Source organism: Athene cunicularia (assembly GCF_003259725.1).
Source record: "Athene cunicularia isolate RWA chromosome 8 unlocalized genomic scaffold, athCun1 chr8_part1, whole genome shotgun sequence".
Lineage (NCBI taxonomy): Eukaryota > Metazoa > Chordata > Aves > Strigiformes > Strigidae > Athene > Athene cunicularia.
In genome coordinates, this window is record NW_020799109.1 from 2,811,909 (window position 1) to 2,834,254 (window position 22,346).

Genomic DNA, 22,346 nt, shown 5'->3' on the forward strand with positions numbered 1-22,346 from the left:
GGGGGGGGGGGGGGGAGGATCACACCCTCATCTCATGCTGAACACAAGAGACCCGGATAATTAGACCCTGAAGCCCTTCTGCTTCCTTCCATCTTAATTTGCCATTTCGCAGGGTTTTTGCAGTGGAAGTCGGGGTTCTGGGAGCTGCCTGAAGGTGGGGGCAGCCCTCGGCCCAGCCCTGCTTGGAGGGAACGCTGGGGCTTTGAGCTGTGGCAGCCTCTGGAGACAAAGATCACACATCGGCACCTCTGGGCCTGCACTTCTGCGGAGAGAAGCCCCACCGTGGGCAGAGCTCCCGCACGCCACGATGAGACTCACCCCCTCAGGAAAATTCTAAATCCTTGTAATAACATTTCAGTTTTGTTGCTTTATAATGTACTGTTACAGTGTAGGTCAGTTGCTGAACTGTACACACCCCCTGCTAACCTTAGTTACTACTCAAGAGCATTTTTTTTATTTTGTCTTAGCTGCCAGGGGTAGAATGTTGGCTGTGGTTACTTTTTCCACAACAAATAAAGCTGGGGGAAAAAAAAAAAAAACACAACACAGAATAAATACACCAAGCGTGTAGACCCTTCACGTACAGTATTCCTGCCACAGTTGGGAGTTCCCAGAACAGCTGATTCACACACTCCCAGCCGGGGCTGCAGGGCCAGCCCCAGAGTGTGCTAATGTCAGTGACAGCCCGGAATGTGACAGAGCACAGCCAGGTCAGGGAGAAGCCTTTAAACAAGGGGGGGTGGCTGCTTTTTTTTTTTTTTAAATATAGTGTCAGAACAGAACGAAGGAAAAGGATAGACTGACTCCAATTAAACCATACTATCCTGAAATATTTTATGATTTTCTTGCTCCATGCTTTGTTATGTACGTAATTATTTGATCAATTTGTATTCTCTGCACTCTTGGCCCTGGAGGCTGCGCTGTGCAGAGGGAGGAGCTGCAGGGTTGAGCTCAGTTTACATTTGCAAACCACTATGCAACAACGAGTGGGTTTTGTTGGTATTTTTGTTGTTTGGTGGGGTTTTTTCCCTCCCCCAAGAGCCCAATACCTGCTTTCCAACTGCACCGCAGTACCTCAGCTTTTATTTCAGTAGAACCAAGATATTTTGTTTTTTTCAGTCGTGTTCAAAACAGTTGCTGAGAGTCATCAGACTACGACAGCATTGAAACCAAAGCATAAACACTGACCTGCATGGAGGGAAGGAACGTGCTCCAGTCCTCCAGCCCACTGCTCTGCGAGGACCTTCCCCTCTCCCAACGTCCCAGCCCGGCGCTAGGCTGAGGCTGTGGAAAATAACACAGGGTACAGGAAAAGCAAAAGCCCGGGGGTGAGCTGAAGGAGGCGCAGAGCCCAGATCGGGGCAGGGGCTCAGCGTGTGGAGCTCCCGGCTGCTAGAACGCTGAGTTTTCTCCCCTACATCAGCCACAGAACCACGTGCTCCGCCTCAGGGATGGCAACGGGAGAGGGCCTGGAGGGACGCTCTGAGCGCACGAGACGCTTTATGTCCTAAACCAATTCAACACGACTTACCAGCTCCCAGTCCAGAGTTTCTAGTGAACCCACACAACCTCCCTTAGGCTTTTTCAGCTGGGAAACAGGCACGCATAATGCCAAAAAAGTTTGGCATTAAGCAATGTTTGGCTAATACACCTGGGGTAGTTTAGCATTAATTCAAAATTTGGTCCTTTATTAAGTTTTTTAAGTTTACAAATGGTAACAAAAGCATTACACTTCTGAAGAAAACACACCAAATCACATCTCCGAGTGCTCTTCAACATACTTACTTCCCCTTTAAAAGTCTGTGATTGTGTTGAAATATGCGTAACATGTTTCCCGATTTTCATTAGGTTACAGGAATTGTGTTACATCACAGACAGCTTTACCTGCAACGCCAGACACCACTCACTGAAATACTCTTGTCCTTTCACAGTTTAGTCCTTGAGCTTCACCATTGATTAACTGATTTTCCTCTGACTTCGACTATTCTTTGAGTCCCAGAGTATAACAACATTAAAATACACCAAAAATAATAAAAAGTGTAAGCAAGAAATAACAGACACAGATAGAGGGAATAAATCCGGTAACCGCTGGGGAGGATGCACGGCAGCACTCATCAGAGAGAGGACACCCATCAGGGTTAGGGAAAGAAGAAACTGTAAGGTAAGGAACGATGTATTAGCTGATGGTGGTTTAACAGCTCAAACAAGTAATCTGTTCCTTTTATCCCTGGCTGGTGTCAGCACTGGCGTGGCCAGCAGGGACAGGGAAGGGATCTGAGCCCTGTGCTGGGCACTGGGGAGGCCGCCCCTCAATAAGTGGGTTCAGTTCTGGGCCCCTCACCCCAAAAAGGCCATTGAATGACTCGAGCGTGGCCAGAGAAGGGCAAGGGAGCTGGGGCAGGGTCTGGAGCACAGGTCTGCTGGGGAGCGGCTGGGGGAACTGGGGGGGTTCAGTCTGGAGAAGAGGAGGCTGAGGGGAGACCTCCTGGCCCTCGGCAACTCCCTGCCAGGAGGGGGCAGAGAGGGGGGATGAGTCTTGAACCAAGTAATAAAAGATAGAACAAGAGGTAATGGCCTCAAATTGCACCAGGGAAGGTTTTAGACTAGATATTAGGAAGCATTTCTTTACAGAACAGGTTGTTAGGCATTGGAACGGGCTGCCCAGGGAGGTGGTGGAGTCCCCATCCCTGGAGGGGTTTAAGAGTAGAGTCAACATAGCACTGAGGGATCTGGTGGAGTTGGGAACTGTCAATGTTAGGTTAATGGTTGGACTGGATGATCTTCAAGGTCTTTTCCGACCTAGACAGTTCTGTGATTTCTTGGGTGCTCTGTATTCTTCAATCTACACATAGATGACATTGCAGAAAAAAAAAATTTTAGCACACCTCCACACTGAGAGCGCATAGCTTTCCCTGGTCAGGGCTTTACATGCAGTTACGGACACGAAACTGGTTTACATGAGTGCTTCAGTACCACGAAGAGCTGCAACTAAGAGTTAAAGGAATTATAATTGCTTACCAGACACCTGACAATCTTTGGAAATGACTTAAACCAAGAGACATATCCCTTGAGGGAAAGGGAGAACGGTTTGAGCTGCAGGTCCTCCGCTGAGGTCTTCTCAAAGATGGAAAAGGAAGTGGCACAGACCAAGAGGAACGCCAGCGTGGTCACGGCGTAAGCCAGCAGCAGGCCGTCCTTCAGCAGAAGGGGCAACATGCTGTTCAAACAGAATTGAAGAGGAAAAAGAATACATTTATATTTGCTAGAACTGAGGAAGAACGCAGTTTTTAAATAACGTTAATAGTGCCCAACTCACCTGAAGGTTGATACAAGTAAAAACCACGTAGCCATAAAAGGGATTTCGTTTATGATTAAGCAGACTGGTCTAGAACGAAAAAGAGGAAAACCAGCTATGGAAGCACCAAAGGGAGAGCACGTCGTTCTCAGCCTTCGATGTGGATGCAGGGCAGAGCTCTCCAGAAAACCCAGAAGAGACAGTGCCCAAGCCCAGCCCCCCACTGAACCCCGATGTGCTGCCCCGCGCGGGGGCTGCAGCAGGCAGGCTCGTGTGGCTCCAAGGAGCACCTGTATGGCAACGACTAGACAACCGCCTGCAGAGCGACCCAGAGACTCCAACCACCACCCTGGCCTCCCCACCAGTCCTCTTAAGAGGTTAAGCTTAATAACTGTTAAGTATTAACCTCTCCAAATGTTCCTTCGTCAAACATTACTCACATCCATGTAGAAGAGCAAAGCTGCTGCCCCCAACTCCTTGGGGCAGGGAGGAACAATGACAGAGGGAGAGGGGGGCCCTTGACAGTTGCTGTTAGTGAGGTATCAACCGCCCAATTCAACCAGTGCCCGTGCTCCAGCCTTGCTGGGCAGCCCCAGCTGTGCCTCTGCTGTCTATGGCAGCATCACCCTAGGCAGCCCGGGCAGACAGCTACACCCAGCGCAGCAGGAACGCTGGCCCGGAGAGAGGAGTGAAGGGAGAGACCAGCCCGCTGTATGCGTGTGCTTTCACTTACCAGTTGGTCAGAAAAACAAATGTGTAGTTTTTGAAATCAGATATATGTGTGAGAAAGCAGCATGCAATAACGAGATGTGGAAAAGGTCAAAATACATCCACAGAAAAATAATTTACTTACACTGACACTAGAAGAATAGATTTTTCATGTACTTGAAAGGAGAACAGGAAAAATGACAATGCACAGCTAACCTTAGGAAAGGAAACCAGAGGTGCATTAGTCTGTGCGACTGCAATCAAAGTGCTGTTTTGAGTTTCTCTGCTGGCACAGACTTTACAGGAACGTATGAGCTAAATGGTCTGATTTTTCTAATTAACTGCTAATTTACTCCAGTGCCATTTACAAGCACATAGAGCTGCTTCTGTGACCACCTACACACACTAACACATACGTTCTTTGAGAGTTTACCCCAAATTATTCAGAAAACCCTTCACGTAAAGAGCCCTCGCTCCTGGTTAATTATAGACAAGAGCATCCCCACCAAGGCCAACATTCGCACACTTAAGCATGAGCAAAGCTCCCTCATGGTGAGAACTACCCACCTTTCTGACATAAGATTTTGCTCATCATCATGAAGCCAATACACCAAAAGTAAACAATTTTTTTTTTTCCTCCACAGAACAAAAAACCCACACTGTAAAACATAAACTAATTCTTAAAAAGGATAAATGTCAGTTTTAGGCAGCGATGCGATAAACTCTCAAACAGTACTCACATAATTTCTATTTTTAATTTTATCTTGTAACTCCTGACACCTTAGGACCAGCTCCATCTAATTTTGATTTCAAGGAAAACTGATTTTTGCATATAAGCTATGTTAATGTGCTTAAATTCAATGATACGATATGACTAAGAAAAGGCAAACATTTGGGAAAATCGTATCATTTTCTTTTCAAACTGCTAACGAGCTTGCGATGTCCGTCTTGGGACTTTTTTATTGAATTTTGCAGCCAATGCAGTAAGAAAAACCAGCACTTCACAAGCTAAACAAAAAGAGGAGAAACTCCAACTCTATATGAGGTTTTAACGCGTACAGAATCTTAAGACTCTTCAGGGGGGGATAAGAAAAATACAGGATTAAATAAAAAGGATTGAGGCTAAGAAAAAAAGTCTGGATTTAAAAGACAGGTCAGAGCCCCCTGGACATGTGTTTTGGCCAACCTCTTCAGCAGAGACAGGGCGACATTTAACAGACCACGCAGCGCCGCATGTTGCTGCCACTACGAGTAGAACCAGTGCTCAGTGGTGGGTATAAAACAAGGAGCAGCTAAAGACACACACTTACCAAAGCAAATTTAAATCCTCGGAGAGAAGGCTGGACAGTTAGTTTTATACAAGTAGGAAGCAGGCTCAGGAATGTTACAGCAAAACTAAAGAATTTTATAAGAAGAAGTTTTAATGCATGAGTAACTACATCCATGATATCACATAGTTTTCAAAAGCGATTACATAAGTTAGGAATTCAAGTGTCATTTTCAGAAGTACACAAAAAAAAAAATCACTCAAGACTCAATCACAAGAGAAGAGCACTGAATGGTCTTCACTGGCATAAGTGCTTTTGAAAAAGGAATGAACCATTTCCATTAATTTTTCAGACTCTGTAGACCTAGACTTGAATTCTTCACTTAGTCAAAAAACAGAACTGTGAACTCAGACTTAAGAGGTAATACTCTGAAAAGGCAAGCGTGCAAATTTTAACTCAGTTTTAACCAACAGAGTACTCTAAATCACTATACAAACCAGCAGGAAATATTCCAGTTGTAAGTATTAGAATCACAGAATGATTTGGGTTGGAACTAGGTCATCTAGTCCAAATCCCCTGCAACAAAATGGGACATCTTCAACTATTCCTAACAGGACTCAAGGAAACCCTCATCACTTGGGAGAAGAGTACAGTATAGGGAAGAAAACATTTTTTTTCAAGATTTTAGACAGAAATTCTTGTAATTCTTTGACAAAAAAATACGCATTTTGCCAAAAATAATGCAGATAATTTTATCTAAAGCATTTCAGTTTTGTCTTACCTGAGTTTTAGTTGAGTTTGAGGTGATATGATATTCTTTATCTTTATAAGGACACTTAGACTGCACCAAATATTGGCTACTTTATCCTGTCAGGGGGAAAAAAAAGGATAATTAGTGATAATGACACTCATTTAAACCGATGTTTGTGACAAGAATGGGGCTTGAGAGGTGGGGGATAGTTGGGTTTCTACCATGATACTGCAAAAAGACACATGTAGACATCCATCATATTCTTAGATGTACTTTAAGCTATTCTGATCTTCAAAAATGGCAAGTTTCAAGAGACTCAAAACATGTTCTGAAGTGCTCATGAACTAGTTCAAGAGCACAAGAGACAACTCCTTAACTCATGAGATCACACATTTTGAGAGAATAAGGCTCAGAAACTACCCATCCATGACTAAACGCTGGCATATATAAATCTTTTTTCCAAATGTGAAGATGTTGTGTGTACCGTCACATTTCATTACATACCTGAATGTATTTAGCTGTGCCTACTGCTTGCTAGCAATGACAGAGTTAACCTCTAATAAATCAAGGAGTCTAAAGACATTAGCAGTTGTGCTAGGATCACTTTCAAAATTAAATTTGTAACTACAGCTATCATGCTCGTGAAACTCATCCCTAAACAGCTGCTTGAATCACAGCTGTGTAGACATAACAGCAAGAAAGCTACTAGCACCAACAACTGAGCCATCTTCCTCATATGCTCACCAGCAAGACGGAATATGCACTTCAAAATCTGCTGGGGATTCCAAGCCAACAGAGGGCTTGGCAGCACCAGCCAACACACGGGACGCCTACTTAATAGCCAATACGATTTTACAACCATCAGCATTTGTTACCACTGCTGTAAATGGGAACCAAGTCAAAGAACCTGTTACACGCTCCCCAGTATAAATTTACTGCTCATTGCTTACGTGGACAATTTCTCATTTTATCTAGATTAGCATCCAGCAAGTCACTCCCCTGATCGACTCAGAAAATATTTGGGCTAATATTAGACTAAAATCCTTAAGCTCTTTCGGACTCACTAGTTATTGTCATTTTACAGATTTTATTTTTATAGTTGGTACTGAATAAGAGGTGTGGTAATCAAAACTATTTATTTATAAATTCCAGATAATACTCAAGGAATAGGTCATTGTGGGTTTTTTTGGGGGGAGTGTAGGGGGGTGGTGTGTCTTTTCTGGAGGGGTTGTGATTTTTTTTAAACAAACTAGCAGAGAATACACAGAGAACACGTCTGTAACAGTCCCAAAATAAAATGCTACCTTTGGTACATCAGCATTAACTTTTAAAGAAAAAAAGCAGCCAGTTGTGATATTATTCACATCTAGAGAAGATTAAAAGAAAATTTAAGATGAATTAAACTACGTAAGCATTTGCTTAAATCCATCTGACATCAAAACCTGGAAATTCAAAGCTTCATTTTATTGGTTAAACTTGGAAGTGAGGAATCTGCTTTTAGAAATGTACTATTAGACTCCTGCCCTAATTAAGCAAAACAGCAATAACTCACTGTTACTTGGGAAATGAGTACTCTTTCTTTTATCAGCAAGACTCCTGTGGCCTTAGGTAAAGGAGTAATTGCTCTACTGGATTAAGGCTGCTCAGCACCTTGTAGGATGCAAATGTCGATGGCCTGAGAAAAACAAAAGCAGAACCAGCCTAAAACTTTTAGAAAATATTGTGGAAGCTTGCACTGAAAATACAAGGTGGGTTAAAAAGGAAGTTCTAGGCTTCACCCAAAACACTTTTTTTTTTTTTTTTTAAATAATGAATCCCCTGAAAAAAAAAAAAAAAAAAAAAAAGATGAGCAGAACCAAAGGCAGAGATTGAAGCTGTTAACTTTTAAGGTTACATCTTCTGACACTGTCAATTATGATGGAATCTATTTCAATGGAAAAATGTATGGATTGAAGTATGAGTTTGATGATGGGATAAGTGTGGTCTACTCGTATAATATCCTGGAAGATGCCAGCTGAGCTGGGGTTAAATACTGGATTAAATAACTGGCAAGAAACGAGTGCTGAAGAAGCCATCTCAAATTACTAGTTCTGTGGTGTGTCTCCCACATGAAATCCCTAAAGGTCACGATGAAGGTTTCTCAAGGGATCTAAGAATACAGAACATTTACAGCGGGGTGGGGGAGAAGAAAACATGCATGCCTCAAACAAGCCTCGGTCAATGGGAAAGAGTCTTCTGAGTACTTGCATGATTTGTTCCATGTCGGTACAGAACGGGAGCCAGCAGACAGCAAAGGAAACCACCACTGTCCCGGCTATTTTAGTTAACAATACTAATCTGCAATCAAGAGAAAAGCTTACGTCAGAAAAGAGAAATCCAGCTACTGCTACAGAAAGTTATTCGTTTGTAGCATAAGCATTCGTTTAAAAAAAAAAAAAAAAAAAAAAAAAAGAGAAAGTGAAGGTAACAAATCTAAACAAAAAGAGCTACCAGTACTATCAAAATCATCCCCAGATTAGTGAGAACAACTCCATGAGAACCACAAAGCCACTGTTGTCAACCTAACCGGGGTGCCCACCACAGCCCATATTTAATTTAGCTTATGGAAGGAAGAGTGATAAGAAAGGACATCTTAACAGATTCTGATACCCGTTCCGTGGAAATACATAACGTAGGTCTCAACCAGAAGTGTTCATTGGGCAGGAGATGAACACATTACAGCCAGAAAAGTATCTCCCGCCAGAAATTAATTCAGAAATGCCCACGTGCAAATAAGGAGAACCACATTCTCAGTGCCAGGCTGCCTGGGTGTATGCTTGAGGAAGATAAAACGGTTTAGAGTCACTTACCCCTTTCCTTTCAGTCCCTTCTTGAAGCACTTCCCAAGTAAATAGCAAAAAAAGGGCAGAGAATGGTAGAGTTCCATTTGCTTATAATTTAAGGCCAAGCAGAACGCCGCTGACCCCAAAAGGTCCCAGTCATAAGACAAATAAAGCACGCCCCACAAGGCCAAGCCAAGGCTCACTGAGTTGTATATGGTTTTTTATGTCAAGGACAAGGTCTACATCTCAGTATTGGAAGTCAGTCATGAATGCCTCAAGGGACATGCGTAAAATAGCGTGCAAAATAAGTTTTTCCAAGTTCATCTTAGAAACACATTGCCAGTTGTGCCTATGTTGTTCACAGACAGAAATCATTTTACTTCTATTTAAAGTGTAATTTTTTTTATTTCCAAGGCTTGATTCAAAAGCTTGCACAGGCAAACATGAGGACAAATAATGCGTGCGTGTTAATCATACACATAACGTATATTCAGTCAATCAAGCTTTCAGTGACAGCACTCTAAGATACATCAGGGTGAACATTTTTTCCTTGTTATTTTCATGATTAAGGATAAAGCTTTCAAGAGTCTCCCCTCACAGCTCCCAAAAGATAAGTGCAGAATACTCAAATACGTCGGTATTTAAATTATTTATTATTTAGTTCAAGGACTCCTGAGGTTTTTGTGATTCTATTATACTCACAGCGCACGCTCATCCATGACCAGCTTCCTCAGCTGCTAATACTGTTCAAACAATGAATAATAGTTACTAAAAGCAACGTTACTTCCTTATCACTTTGAGAATAGGCTCCCAAGCTCAGTAGAGTTTGAAGAGAATAACTATACTTACTATTAAATTGCAACAAAATATTACCTTTGTCTTTTACAATGAGAGAAACCAGTAAGACATACGGTCAGAAATGTCACAGTATTTTGTTTTCTCTTTGTCATTATAAATAGCTGTAACAACACATTCAGATTATCTAGCTTGTTTTCAGCCCAAATTTCCCACTCAAAATCCCCAGGTACTCTTGAGATCTCATCAACTGCACATCAACAAACTGTTATACCAAAAACCTTTGATCTTGCAGAGACGTGTAGCAACCGTTAAGGTTAAGTAAATCTATTGACTCCCTGGGAGCTGGTTGCAGGCAGCAAAGTTATTCAGGCCAGAGTCCCAGGGCCGGAACAGACCCCGGAGGCCACGCAGCACATCTGCCTGCTTGGACACGGCGTCTGCTACACCTACCTCACCCTGAGACGAGGTTTGCTGAACCTTTTCTTAAAGACCTCGATGCTGCAGATTCCACAACATCCACAGACAATATATTCCAGCATTTCACTGTAAGGTTCGAAAGATTTCTTCCCATGTATTTTTAAAAAAAAAAAAAACCACAATTATTCCCTATGGTAACTTAAGGCCATTACTTTTTGCACTATCAACACCAGACCCACATTCTTGCCTTCCTCCTTATAGACCTTTTACATATTAGACAATTGTAACCCTGTCCCTCCTCCTGACCACCAGCTTCTCTCACCTAAGATGAACTGTGTTCATTCCCATCCCCATTCTTTTAAGCGATGTCTCCAGAGGATCTACATGCTTAAAGAGTTGGGCACAAAATTGAATTTCAGAATTCCTGAACCATAACTCAAATATTCAACAGTATTATTAATTTTTTTTCCTTCAACATCTGCTTTCCAAGTTCACCATGCACTCTCTTGGAAGAAAACCACAAATTAGTAAACTATTTGATTGTCAAAACTTGATTTAGTAGTAGATGCCAAGATCCAACATCTCCTTAGAATATTTAAATATCTAAATTTATCACCACTCCAGAATTATGTCCCTCTGGCTCAACAGCACTGAGCAGCACAGTCAACTAACAGCAGTTGTTTGTTGATGTGCAAAACAAATATAAAACCAGAAATCTTATTTAAAGAGACCCACCTGTAAAGGTGTCTGCCACCAATATTGTCTAGTTAGCTCTGAGGGCCTAACTCATACTGGCTGCAGTGGGTGGGCACTGAGTGAATCCAGTCTCGAGTAATTGTGAAGGCAAGGCAAGACAAAACGGGACATTTTATAGAACTGAACATTTTACACAACCACACTTGACACACTCCTTTGCCATCTCAAGAAGATTTAAGGTGATTCTCTCTCCAAACACAAGTCACAGGAGCACAAGCCATCTTTTTTTCCACTGTCATTGTACCCCTGATGTTCTCTGCAATAAAGTGACTGACAGAAATAGGAGCTTAAGTTAGCACAGGAAGAATGCTATTCACATTTGGATTGATTTGTCCCAATATCAACTATTTATCTCCAATAGATTTCAGACTTGCAGTTTTCTTTAATCTCTCTGCTTTGTGGTCGGCAGAAGCCCCTCAGATGACCTTGTATACAAAAGTAACCTCCTGTCCGGCTAAAGGCAAGTACTAAAGAACAGTGTTATTTCATTAAATGGAAACTCATTTCACTGCAGAACAAGGATACTGGAAGTGTCCATGGTCAATAAGAATGAGGCCTGGATAAAGCAGTATGCAAAGAACACTGGAAACCTGGAAAGAAGGATCGAAAAAAAAAAAAGAGAGGGGAAAATAATTATTTCTAAGTCAGACATTAGACATAGGAATTTGAACTACTTCTCCATTACAAAAATTTACCCCTCCATGGTGCATCCTATATGTAGGAATCTTACTCTCCTCAAGTAATCTTCCGTCAGTGATATTTTGAAGAATAAAAAAGTATAAAGATTTTCCATAAATAAGAAAATATTGAATGGAGACCTGCCTGCCTTTCGCCAACCCACTCGCTCAAAGATCACCCACACCCATTCTAAACCTTGGAACAACTCAAAAAATCTGAAGACTTACTATTCCAAAATGTATTGGTTCTACCACAAGGATTGTGCAAGACAAAGCAGTTCCTAGATTCCCCCATGGCACAGCACAAATCTTGTTTTTACTACCCAAGTAATAAATTCAGAAAGAATATAACTCAGGAGTTCATGGCTACTAAACTTCAGAGCATCCTGTTATTGTTATTGAAAGCATTAAAATAATTGCTATAAGATAAATTAATGGCTTTTATCTTTTTCACTGTCATCAGTTTTACGTCAATTGAAGCCATCACAGTGTTCTGGATGTTAATTAACTCTCACACTGTTACGTTTCCACCCCGTTTTAATAGGACGCTTTCTTGGGTTTTTAATTTACACACACACACACACACACACACACACACACACACCCCCCATACTTGCCTTTTTTTTAGTAGATGTTTCTTTCAAGGAAAAACAATATACAATAACTGCAGGAATGTAAACCAGCAAATCAGCAACAAACACTGAAAAATAAAGATTAATTTTACATAAGAATCCTCCCATATACCTCACCTTAACGCTATTCCAGTTGTGTATTTTCATCTGGATTGTGAATCTTTGACTCTGCTTACAGTTTTAACTTAATGCTCCACATCTTTGCTTGTATTTGGTGTAAAAAAACCTCAGATGATAACAACTACACCGTGTTGGAGTGAGACTAGCTGCCTACCTTTTTTGCCCTCCCTGAAAACTTCACTTCAGTCATTCAATCAACTGAAGTTCAAAAGTCATGTGCCTATAGTTTCAGTTGAATCTGATTTTCTACTGTCTTACATGCCATTACATCATTGTTTTAAAAGATAGCTCAAGTTTGGCAGTTACACCAAAGCTACTTTTTTTCCAATCATTTTGGGAAAGACAGGGGAAAAATATAGACAAATAAACATTAAAATGCCTGAAAGTTCTTCATTAGAATAAACTGGGTAGCTGCACTTCAAAGGACAAAAAGAAATAGGTCTACAGAATTTGATCTTGTTAATGTTTCCAACGCTATCATTTCTGATGCCCAAAAGCTGTTGCTTCCATGTGTTCAGCTGTTTTGGCTTCTGGCACAGCCTCAGTCAATAAGGGAACACACTCTAGTTCCTCACATGCCGGAATGAGAGAAGGCATTCTTAATTCTCAAAAGAAATCAACTAGGACTAGATCCAGGCAAGTTGTTTGATGGAACAGATAGTCTGGAGACACAAATAATCAAGAAGCTCTGGATTATAACAATCTCCAATGTATCTGTGTGAATTACTAGTGATGTGGATAAATAGACTAAAAGCAGGGTTTTGGCTTTGATCATCTGCCTACAGCAAACGTATGTAAGAGGGTCGACATGAAAACAGAACCAGCAGGTTCACCTGCCTCGAATTATGTCTTGCTCATGCTTAAACCACCAGGTGAATTCTTCTGCAGTGAGTTTTTTTGAGAGTCTGAGAAAAATCTCGGCTTATTTCTATAAGCGGGTTTTAGAAAAAGTGCAGTTATTCCAAGAGGAAAAGTATTCTTTGCTTATACTTCTTTGGAAGAAAATGTTTCAAGATACCAGTTATTCAGTGAGGAATTGTTTTGCAGGCTTAAGCCACAATTAAACAAATATACCCAAGTCGTTAGCAAAACAAATACACAGACACTTAAAATAAGGGTGTAATACCAACAGCTTACATTGACCATTCTGAATTATTTTAATGCATTCTTCTAAGGGCTACTGTTAAAAAGCATTTATCAGCTCTCCTAGATCCATCAGTGGTTTGTCAAGTGAGTTGATTTCAAAATTAATAAAGACCATTTCAAGGGTAATTAAGTTCTAGTGATTTTTATTTTTTTCCAATTCAATCAATTACTAGAGACCAGACTGAGAGGTTTGTGAGGTACAGAAAAGCTACTGATGAGCAACAAATTCTGCTGTTGCAATCAGAAAGTATTCTGTGGAACCCTAGCGTTACGCAAAGCAAAAAAACAGATTTAAAATGAAAACAACAACAGGATAATATGACATCTGCCATTGCTTAGAGAACAAGAGCTCACTGGCCACGTTGTTTGCTGTCCTACTGATACAGCTACTGAATTATCTAGAAAAATCTTTCTGCACTTGTTTTATCCCTTTCTTTGTAGAAGCAGTTCAAAATAATCAAATGGTCCGAAGAATGACTGCAGGAAAGGGAAATTTAGGATAAAAGTGGTAAAATACATTTCTACTTTTTTGTTAACAGAAGTTTATCCCTAGAAAGTGGTGAGTATTTGAGAGAAAAGTGACATCTTTGAAAATATCAAATATTTCTCCCCTTCAGATAAGTTATATGGCTCATAATACAGATCTCCAAGACCTCACGAAGCTGTTAAGTCAGTGAATGCCAGACTACGTGTAAAATTATTTTGCAATAAAAAACAAGTTAAGCTGAAAATGAAAAGCGTATTTATCAGAATGGAAGGGAAAACAACAATATTATTTTCAAAATTTAAAAATGGGTATACGTTACCAAAAAAAAAAAAATATAGCTTTGGTTTAGAGTTTTTATAGAATCAGTTGGGTTGAAAACTTGTTTGTATATTTTATATTTATCAGCTTCACACATGACAGCAGAAGAGAAAAGAACACAGGAGTTTTGTTCATAAATGGACCTGCAAAGCCACCCAAGACAAAGAACTGAGGATAAACTGGTGAAGAGAGAGAAGCTGCATGATATTAAACATGCTAAATTAGTGAGACAAATCTGTATGATCATCCTAAGGAAATCTAGTTTTCCTACCTGTTGTACGCATAAATAACTTATGTGGCTGACTCTCATACCCCCGAGATGTGTGCAGAGCAATCCAATCAGGATTTATTAACTTTGCACTGTAAAACAAAGTACAGACACATCAAAATGTAGACAGTTCTCATTTCCCTTTACACTCCTTTCAGCAATAAAGATGACATGCACAGGAGCATACTCCAAGAATGAAGATGAATGAGAAGAAATATTTCAAAGAGCAATAGTGATCAATGAAAGATTTTCCTCACCACTAGATCAGTTTACACCACAGGCTTTAGCTCCTGTTTCACAATTTTAAAAAGCAAAACTTTGAAAAACAGCACAAATGGAATACAGTATTTATTAGGACAAGATAACCACTTTCAGTCTAGTTCCACTGACTTTTAAAAAAACAATTGTAAATACCTTTCATACTTAAGTATTAAATATAAACCATTTACAGTTCACATAGATGCCCCACATAACTGTGCCTGTGCACTTTAACCTACATTCTTATTCCATAAGTCTCATTCCAACAGCAGTAAAGCCCTTGTGGAAAAAGTATTCCAATAACAGAATTCTATTTACATGATATCCAGTCATCAAATGTCACTTGGGCTCTCACTACACGAGAGCTTTCCCATGTGATGCACCCAATTCCGACAGCCCTCTTCTCCATGCATCACTGATCCAGCAGTGGCTTCCATGGAAAGCTAAATGTCTAAGTCACACCTAAATCTGCTAAAATTTACAGACATGGTAAAAAGAATAATGTAATCCTTCAGTTCCCCCTTCCAATAAGTAAAAGACAGAAAAAAAGACAGTATTAATTTTAAGCAATAGGGATACGTGTAAAATCTATTTCCCTAGCAAACAATATTTTCCATTTCATCAAGTGCCCAGATGGGCAGTTTTTAGCTACTAGTTTCTCTCCTCAGGAGAGAAATTAAAAAAAAAAAAAAAAGTAGAGAGGTGAATCGGGTGTTTTGTATTCTCCACAGAACCACATAAGTACTTAAAATAATGAACTTACATGTAAGCGCACACAAAACTGTGATAGGCAGTAAGAGGTGGATAATCAAGGCCCCAGTACAAGAGGTTGTTATCGCTTGTATTGAAGTACCTAAAAAAAAGAAAATTAAATTTAAAGAAGGATCTACATTTCCAGCTTCGTTTCAGCCCAAGGAAAAGGCTGAATATTAAACTGAATGTTTTTATCAAAGTATTTAAAATCCAATATAGAAGTTAGCAGCTTTTATATCTGCTTTATTTTACTTCACACACAAAAAAAAAATCTCAGGCAACAAAACAAAGGCAAAAGTGATTCAGAGTACAGTTACCTGCGTTTGCAAAACTGATTTAAAAAAAGCTGCTAAAGCTTACTTACCTGGAGCAGGACGTAAACAGAATTTGACAAAAATGCAGAGACTAAGACAAAGCCTGCACAAAACCAAACGTACTGGAGCTCTAGATTTATGTGGTAGGCTTTGCAGGTCCTCACCTCCATCTACAAACGAAACCTCCACTTTCCATGCATGTCAATTATTCCAGAAGACAGCAATCAATTTGCCAAAAAGTAAATAAACCCAATGCAGGTAAAAGGAAATTTTAAAAGAAATGGAATTCACTAGTGATTTTTCCTTATATTAATCCTTTTTTTTTTTTTTTTTTTTTTTTGACTCAGACAGCACATTTAATATGTGACAGTGACTTCTGAATAGTTAAACTTTATCTGCTACTCTTTTAGCCTGTAATGTAGCAAGTTGTGAATGGCTTCTGCTCAACAGACCTTCATGTGAAAACTCTGAACAACCACCTGTTGGAGTTACACTGCTGAAAAGCAACTGAACAGAAGAGGGTGGCATAAAGATATTACACAGACAAGCAAAAAGCAGTATAGGTGTGGAAAAAAAATATGTCACCACAGGTCCACCTAGGAAATTCTGTCAGCACGAATGTAGGAATCCGGGGACTAAAAAGTTCCTTCAAAGGCAACACCAAGGTATCAGAGTAACACGTCCTGAATAACCAACACAAGGTCACGAACCTCAATCGTGTTCTACCTCAGAACTTGAGTGGACCACATGAGAGAAAGGAAAAAGGATTTTCCCATTTGTAATTGCGCTGTGTCGCTACTTCTATGGACGGCTAATTAAGTGACCTCTTCCATATGAGAAACAGAAGGTCTGAACCAAGGAAAACAGAAGTTAGAAAAAAATAAGGCATCAGACCCTTCATATCTCACAGTGAAACAGACTGACTCGTCTACACTAACTGCCAAGGGGCAAGCTCTTGGCTTTTCCAGTTCCTCCCTCCAAATGCAGTCGATATTTGACATTTATTATGGTAAATGATATTTCCTGAATTCTTTATGAGCTGCCTGAAGTATCTTACGAACTGATGATAAATCACATTTCTTTTGAGTTGCATCTCTGCTTCTTATGCTACGATTCAAGATTGCTCATGCCAAGACAGTTCAGATTCTTCATGCAGACTGTAAAAGTCTGCAACTCAGTAGTAAACTTTCCGGGTTTGGAGTTTTTTTTAATTTTACCTTTCATAAACTCATCGTTTCAACGCAAAAAACAACCTCTATACCCAGAAATATTTAGGAAAAAAACCCTTCACAGTTTTAATTAGCAGTACAATAAGAATGTTCTTAAAGTAGCCTTTAATAAATAAGGTCAAGACTCTAAAGAATAATATAAAAAAATTAAATACTTCAATTCTGGCCTCTGGCTCAGAGAAATCTCACACAAGGAAACCAAGTACAAACCATACTGTGGTTTAGTGCAGCATTGCTTTTAAAATACATCTTTGTTTTGGACCAAAGAAAACAAGCACGGAACATACAGCTATATTGCCTACACATGCCTGTTTAACTGTAAACATGACAATTAAGTCCGTGAAAAGATCAAGAGGCCTTACAGGACTGTGTCCTCATGAGAGAGCTGCTCTCTATATTTACCTAGACAAATTCACAGAAGAACACGTGCTTGCTGCATAAACAGCTTTTCTAAGTACTAAACAAATAATAGTACTAGAAGGGATTGGAATCTCAAGTTCAAATTTGAAGACTATTTTTACATACTGGAGCATAATGTCTTTTCACACCGTGTATTTCTATCAGACAGGAGGGAAAAACAGCTTAGCATTCTAGAGTGAAATCCTTTACATGTCAGCCAAAATGTTCTTTTCCAAATGCCCAAGACTGAATATGACTTTGTCGTATTAGCGATTCAATTCCCAAAGCAGACTCAATCCAAAAAACTTCTGTTCTAAATAAAATGAAGAGCAAATACAACAAGACTGAGATGCCCAACTGGCAGCCCATAAGCTAAACCCAGCCTGCAATATAGTTTCATCTGGCCCCTGGGAATGCCTAGAAATAATGACTGCTATAACTCTTAATTTTAAGTACATATAGTTCCGCGTAACAGAGTGGATCAAAGCTGCCAACTCTAAGTCAGCTCTCCATTATCCCAACTCTGACACATCAAGGGGTTTAGATATCCCAGAAAAATGTAGAAATGATGATTTAGATACAACGGGATGATCTGAAGTCACAATATAATCTGCAGAGTTCTGCACTTTCAGAACTGGCCCCACACATATTTACAGAAATACAACTGAATTAACATTCTATTCTGTCATATTGGTCTGTTCCCCAACAGATAGCCAAGGAAAAAATTCTACCAAAGAGAATGCCACTATCCCTGTTGGAAAAATGACCTGGAGCACCAATATTTTCCAATTTGTCTTGTAGCGTATACACAGACTAAATAATTTTTACTGTTCCACTAAAGCTCTAAGGAATATTAGGAATAATGTAAAAATAAATAAATAAATAAAAACTTTAGGACAGTTTTCCTGCTGTTTTAAGTGAGCTGTACAAATGAAGTTCACTATGCTTACATCTAGACTCCAGACACCCACATTTTAAAATCTGTATTAAGAACACGGTGTGAACAATGAACTCACAGGTATGAAAAACCACCAGTGCCTCCAGCACAAGAACTCGAGTCTCTGCATTTACTGGCATGTCCTGCCTTTTAGCTGAGGGGAAACGAGCAGAGTTCATTTGGGTTTTTCAGTGCTGATAATCATGAAAGTTTTTGTGCATTAGAGAACGGCAACTCAGGAAGCTGAACAGATTTTCTTCTAAACCAGGAAAACAAGCTTCTCTGATCTCTTATATAAGCCTGCTAAAAAAATTGCTTCTTGATCTTTCCAGTCAATTCAAAACAAAGCTGGAGCTTCACAACAGAGAGACCTACCCGTCAGATAATTTTGTTATACAAGCTCACAGCTAGCAAGTCAAATTTCGCTTGCCTTCTTGTGAAGAAAATGGTACCTCAGTCTAAGAACAGGGTGATATGACATTACTACAAAAGGGGATTTAGAACAGTTCAGAGAACAGTAGAAGACATTGCAGAGATCTCAAAGGTATATTAAAGTAAGATACGAACCAAAGTTTTGTTACATTTACACCTTTGTAACCCGAACTACAATAGTACTACGTACCACTGCCTGATGGGCAAATTGTAAGTAACTTCTTGCCAGTGTCTCTGAGCTTCGTAGTCTCCATACATCGGTGGCTTTCCTGCACCTAAAAAGAGATGACAGAGTATTTAGGAATTTATTTGGTTTATGAGGATTGCTTTTCCTCCATATATGTATTTGCATATTATTATGTTACTAATTTTATTCTCTACTCCTCTGTGATATTTGAGAACAAGATAAAGACCTCATCTGCTATGCAATCTAATGGGGAGGGGAGGGAAGTTATATTCTTTTGGCTTTCTGGATATTTCTGTGATAAGCATTTATCAAGATATTCCACTGTGAAGAATTGCTTCCTCATCTGACAAAAAAAAAAAATCACTTCCAAGTGTAGATGAAAAATGTGGCACCTTCTTTGAAATAAGAAAATGTACATAATGAACATCTTGTACTGATTTTGTGTGAACTACTAGTACAGTATTAGTATATAGCATAGCTTCCTTAGTATATAATAATTGACAGTGTTTTCACTTGTCTTTCAGCCATGTCATGGTACTTTGCTATTAAAAGTAACAACCAGCCTTATTTTTAAATTTACTTAGAATTAAGACCTGCTGCAAGTCCCCCAGTTCCTCTCCCTTTCTTTCCTCTGCTGCCTGTGTTGCAACACTAGCAAGAACACTGCACCTGTCTCTTCCCCCATGATTCTTCAGAGGCAGGATCAGGCCATTCAGTACACAGAACAGGTTTAGAAGACATTTTTCTTACAATCTACAAAGCTTTCTAAATAATACCTGCTCCATTTTGGTTAAGAGGAATTCTCTCACACATTTTCAGCAGAGTGGATGTTACGCAGCAGTTCTGCTAAGTGAATTATGTTAAAGGACACTTTTCATGCATTAGTCTCTCAGGAAACTTAAGATTTTTTTTTCCCCCATGGAAAAAGGCTTTATCAATGCAAGTGCTTCAGATGTCTACTCATAAACAATTCCCCCAACATAAGCCTAACTCTGGTAATGGCAGTATATTAAGCACCTTTATCAGAGTTTATTTACTTCTATTAGCCTGTGCTTATTGAGAACAGAAACTGGACTGATAGTACTTCCAGTAAAATATTGACGCCAGACAGACAGAGATTTAACAGTTTCTTTAAAATATAGGAAAGCCATCTATATTTTTTTCACGTGATCTATGTTTGTGGGAATCACACAAGCTCAGATATGTGCTATTTATTCCTGGGTTGTGGAGAGAACAGATTATCTCCGCTAATTTATTCCTGGGTAGTAAAGAGAGTAGATTATCTCCATTATATGACACATTCAACTAAAAGTTTCCCAAATAAGCGAGGTCACTGGATAACAGGAGTCTTACCAGTGTCCACTCTTGTAGCTATAAATCTAGTGGAAGAAAGAACCTGTCGTAGGAGTACCAAAAAACAAAAATAGGCATTATCCAAATTTTAGAGTGTGTGTATTTGTGTGTATATTCACACACATATATTTTATTGCAGCTTCTCCCCTGTTCAAAAAATAAACTAATTGGCTTCAGAATGATCAAGATCTTAATCCAAAGGTTCAATTACTAAAAGCCAAATCCAGTCTGATCACACATCAGTTTGAGAATGCTTATTTAGCTTCCATCTACAGCATGTATCAAGTATAGAGCCAAACAGAATTCAGAATTAATAAAAATTATTTTAAAGGGTCACAAATACTTTAAATTTAGCGTGGTCTTATTCAGTTTTATTGTTACATCGAAACAGACATTTTTAAGGGTCTGAAGCTGCCTTTCAACACGGGTAGTTATCTTCTACTCATTTAGCAGGAGTTTGGCAATGCATTAAAAAAAAATTATGCATTAATCTATGAAGCCAAATTCTTCCTCAATAATTCTCCAAGACCAACTAACCTAAAGTCATGGTAAATGATAACCTTTCAAAACTAGCTATTATCTGCTTTCTCACCACCGTGGCCCTAATTCCAGAGGCAGATCTAAAAGCATGCTAGATGGCAAGCAACAGGATGGAAACAATACAGCAACCCCAGACTATACAGTAAATGAGGGCAGAATTAACCCCCATCCACGCCCCGTGTGGCTTCAGAGCATGCCGAATCAGCGTTTCTACCAGAGTCTGCTTCAGAGAAAGACATCTACTTCCTAGCTTTTGCTCAACTTTATTGCACTGAACAGCAGTGAAAGCAAAACAGGACCACGGCAGTTTAAACATTACCCTGCCCGACTCTTTTTTTCTTGCTCCTGTCGTTAGTTTATGACATCTGAAGGAAGTCAAAAAGTAAAAACCAATCCAGTGTACTTACGCATTTGACAGCTCTTTCTATCATTCAGGTTTGCCTTTTTTCAGCCAGCCAATGCTCAAAGTTAAGCACATGCTTTAATAATTTGCAGGACTGGATCGGACTCAGCTTTTCCTACTCTGAAAGGAGTCATACAATCATTGTGTAGGAAACAAGATTTTAAAATTATTTTAGTTCAGGCGTTACTTTAAGACTCTCTTTCAGACACTTGATTGGTTTGAAATCAAATCAACTTTAGAAAAATCTAGTTAGTGTAATTGTAAATACCTGCAGTGCAAGAGAAATTTAGGATTGTGTGGCAGAAGACAAGAGTGTTTGTTTTTCTGCCTACAGATGGGTAAACGAGAGCCTCAGTTACCCACAGAACACATCTCTCATAATGGTATTCTCAGAAAGCAAACTCAAAATAAAACAACTGTGCAAGAAGGTATGCACGCAACTTAACTTCAAGCAAATTCCTTCAAGAAAATAAAACCCAGGAGTTACTTAACATCACTAGAATACTACTGAACAGCTCCAGCTACTCAGGGGCTGAGGCTCCCAACTGCTTTAACAGAAATCCAGAGTTGAATCTGACTGAGCTTGTGATTCTTCTAGCTGATGGGGATTGGAAGTAATGGCTCAGTTTATGAAAAAAAAATAAAATAAAATAAAAAAAATTGCAGAGTGCCAGCTTTGTGCAAGCTTATGCTAAGTGTAGGAATGGACTGAGAGCTTTGGAAAAAGAACTTAATAGTTCTTTGCAAGCATTATAAGATGGGGAGAAGAAAAACTCATCTATTAAAAAACATATAGCTCTAGTTCATGCTATAAACAATATTAAGGAAGTATAGCTACAAGGCAGAGTGCAATCGCTCACTCCATGTCACTCTACACCATCTTCTTTATCACCAGTACAGTTTAACTAAATACAAATTAAGGCTACCTCTGTTATTGAACTTAAAGGACAAGAGTAAACAATTGGACCGCAATAATATTCTGCAGCTACTGAAACAACAAAGGCATGGGGTGAACAGCCAGCAGTTCTTCAGCTCCTCCTAAAACATTACTATCACCCTCCCACCCCTGTCTCTTATA

General features: G+C 39.6%; 1 protein-coding gene across 6 annotated transcripts in view; it reads right to left on the reverse strand.

The window, feature by feature from the left end:
- Nucleotides 1-1,660: 1,660 nt before the first annotated feature.
- ALG6 (ALG6, alpha-1,3-glucosyltransferase) overlaps nucleotides 1,661-22,346 on the reverse strand; it is a 25,050-nt gene continuing 4,364 nt past the window's right edge. For all 6 annotated transcript variants that reach the window (XM_026853830.1, XM_026853829.1, XM_026853825.1 and 3 more), the window contains 13 exons: nucleotides 18,976-19,060; nucleotides 15,485-15,574; nucleotides 14,467-14,555; nucleotides 12,110-12,192; nucleotides 11,341-11,405; nucleotides 8,872-9,057; nucleotides 8,224-8,359; nucleotides 6,053-6,138; nucleotides 5,314-5,398; nucleotides 4,149-4,219; nucleotides 3,317-3,385; nucleotides 3,019-3,217; nucleotides 1,661-2,154 (listed from right to left, as the gene is read on the reverse strand). In XM_026853830.1, the coding sequence (XP_026709631.1) occupies nucleotides 1,957-2,154; nucleotides 3,019-3,217; nucleotides 3,317-3,385; nucleotides 4,149-4,219; nucleotides 5,314-5,398; nucleotides 6,053-6,138; nucleotides 8,224-8,359; nucleotides 8,872-9,057; nucleotides 11,341-11,405; nucleotides 12,110-12,192; nucleotides 14,467-14,555; nucleotides 15,485-15,574; nucleotides 18,976-19,060 (1,442 nt within the window). In that variant the 3' untranslated portion in view covers nucleotides 1,661-1,956. The remainder of the gene's footprint in view (nucleotides 2,155-3,018; nucleotides 3,218-3,316; nucleotides 3,386-4,148; nucleotides 4,220-5,313; nucleotides 5,399-6,052; nucleotides 6,139-8,223; nucleotides 8,360-8,871; nucleotides 9,058-11,340; nucleotides 11,406-12,109; nucleotides 12,193-14,466; nucleotides 14,556-15,484; nucleotides 15,575-18,975; nucleotides 19,061-22,346) is intronic.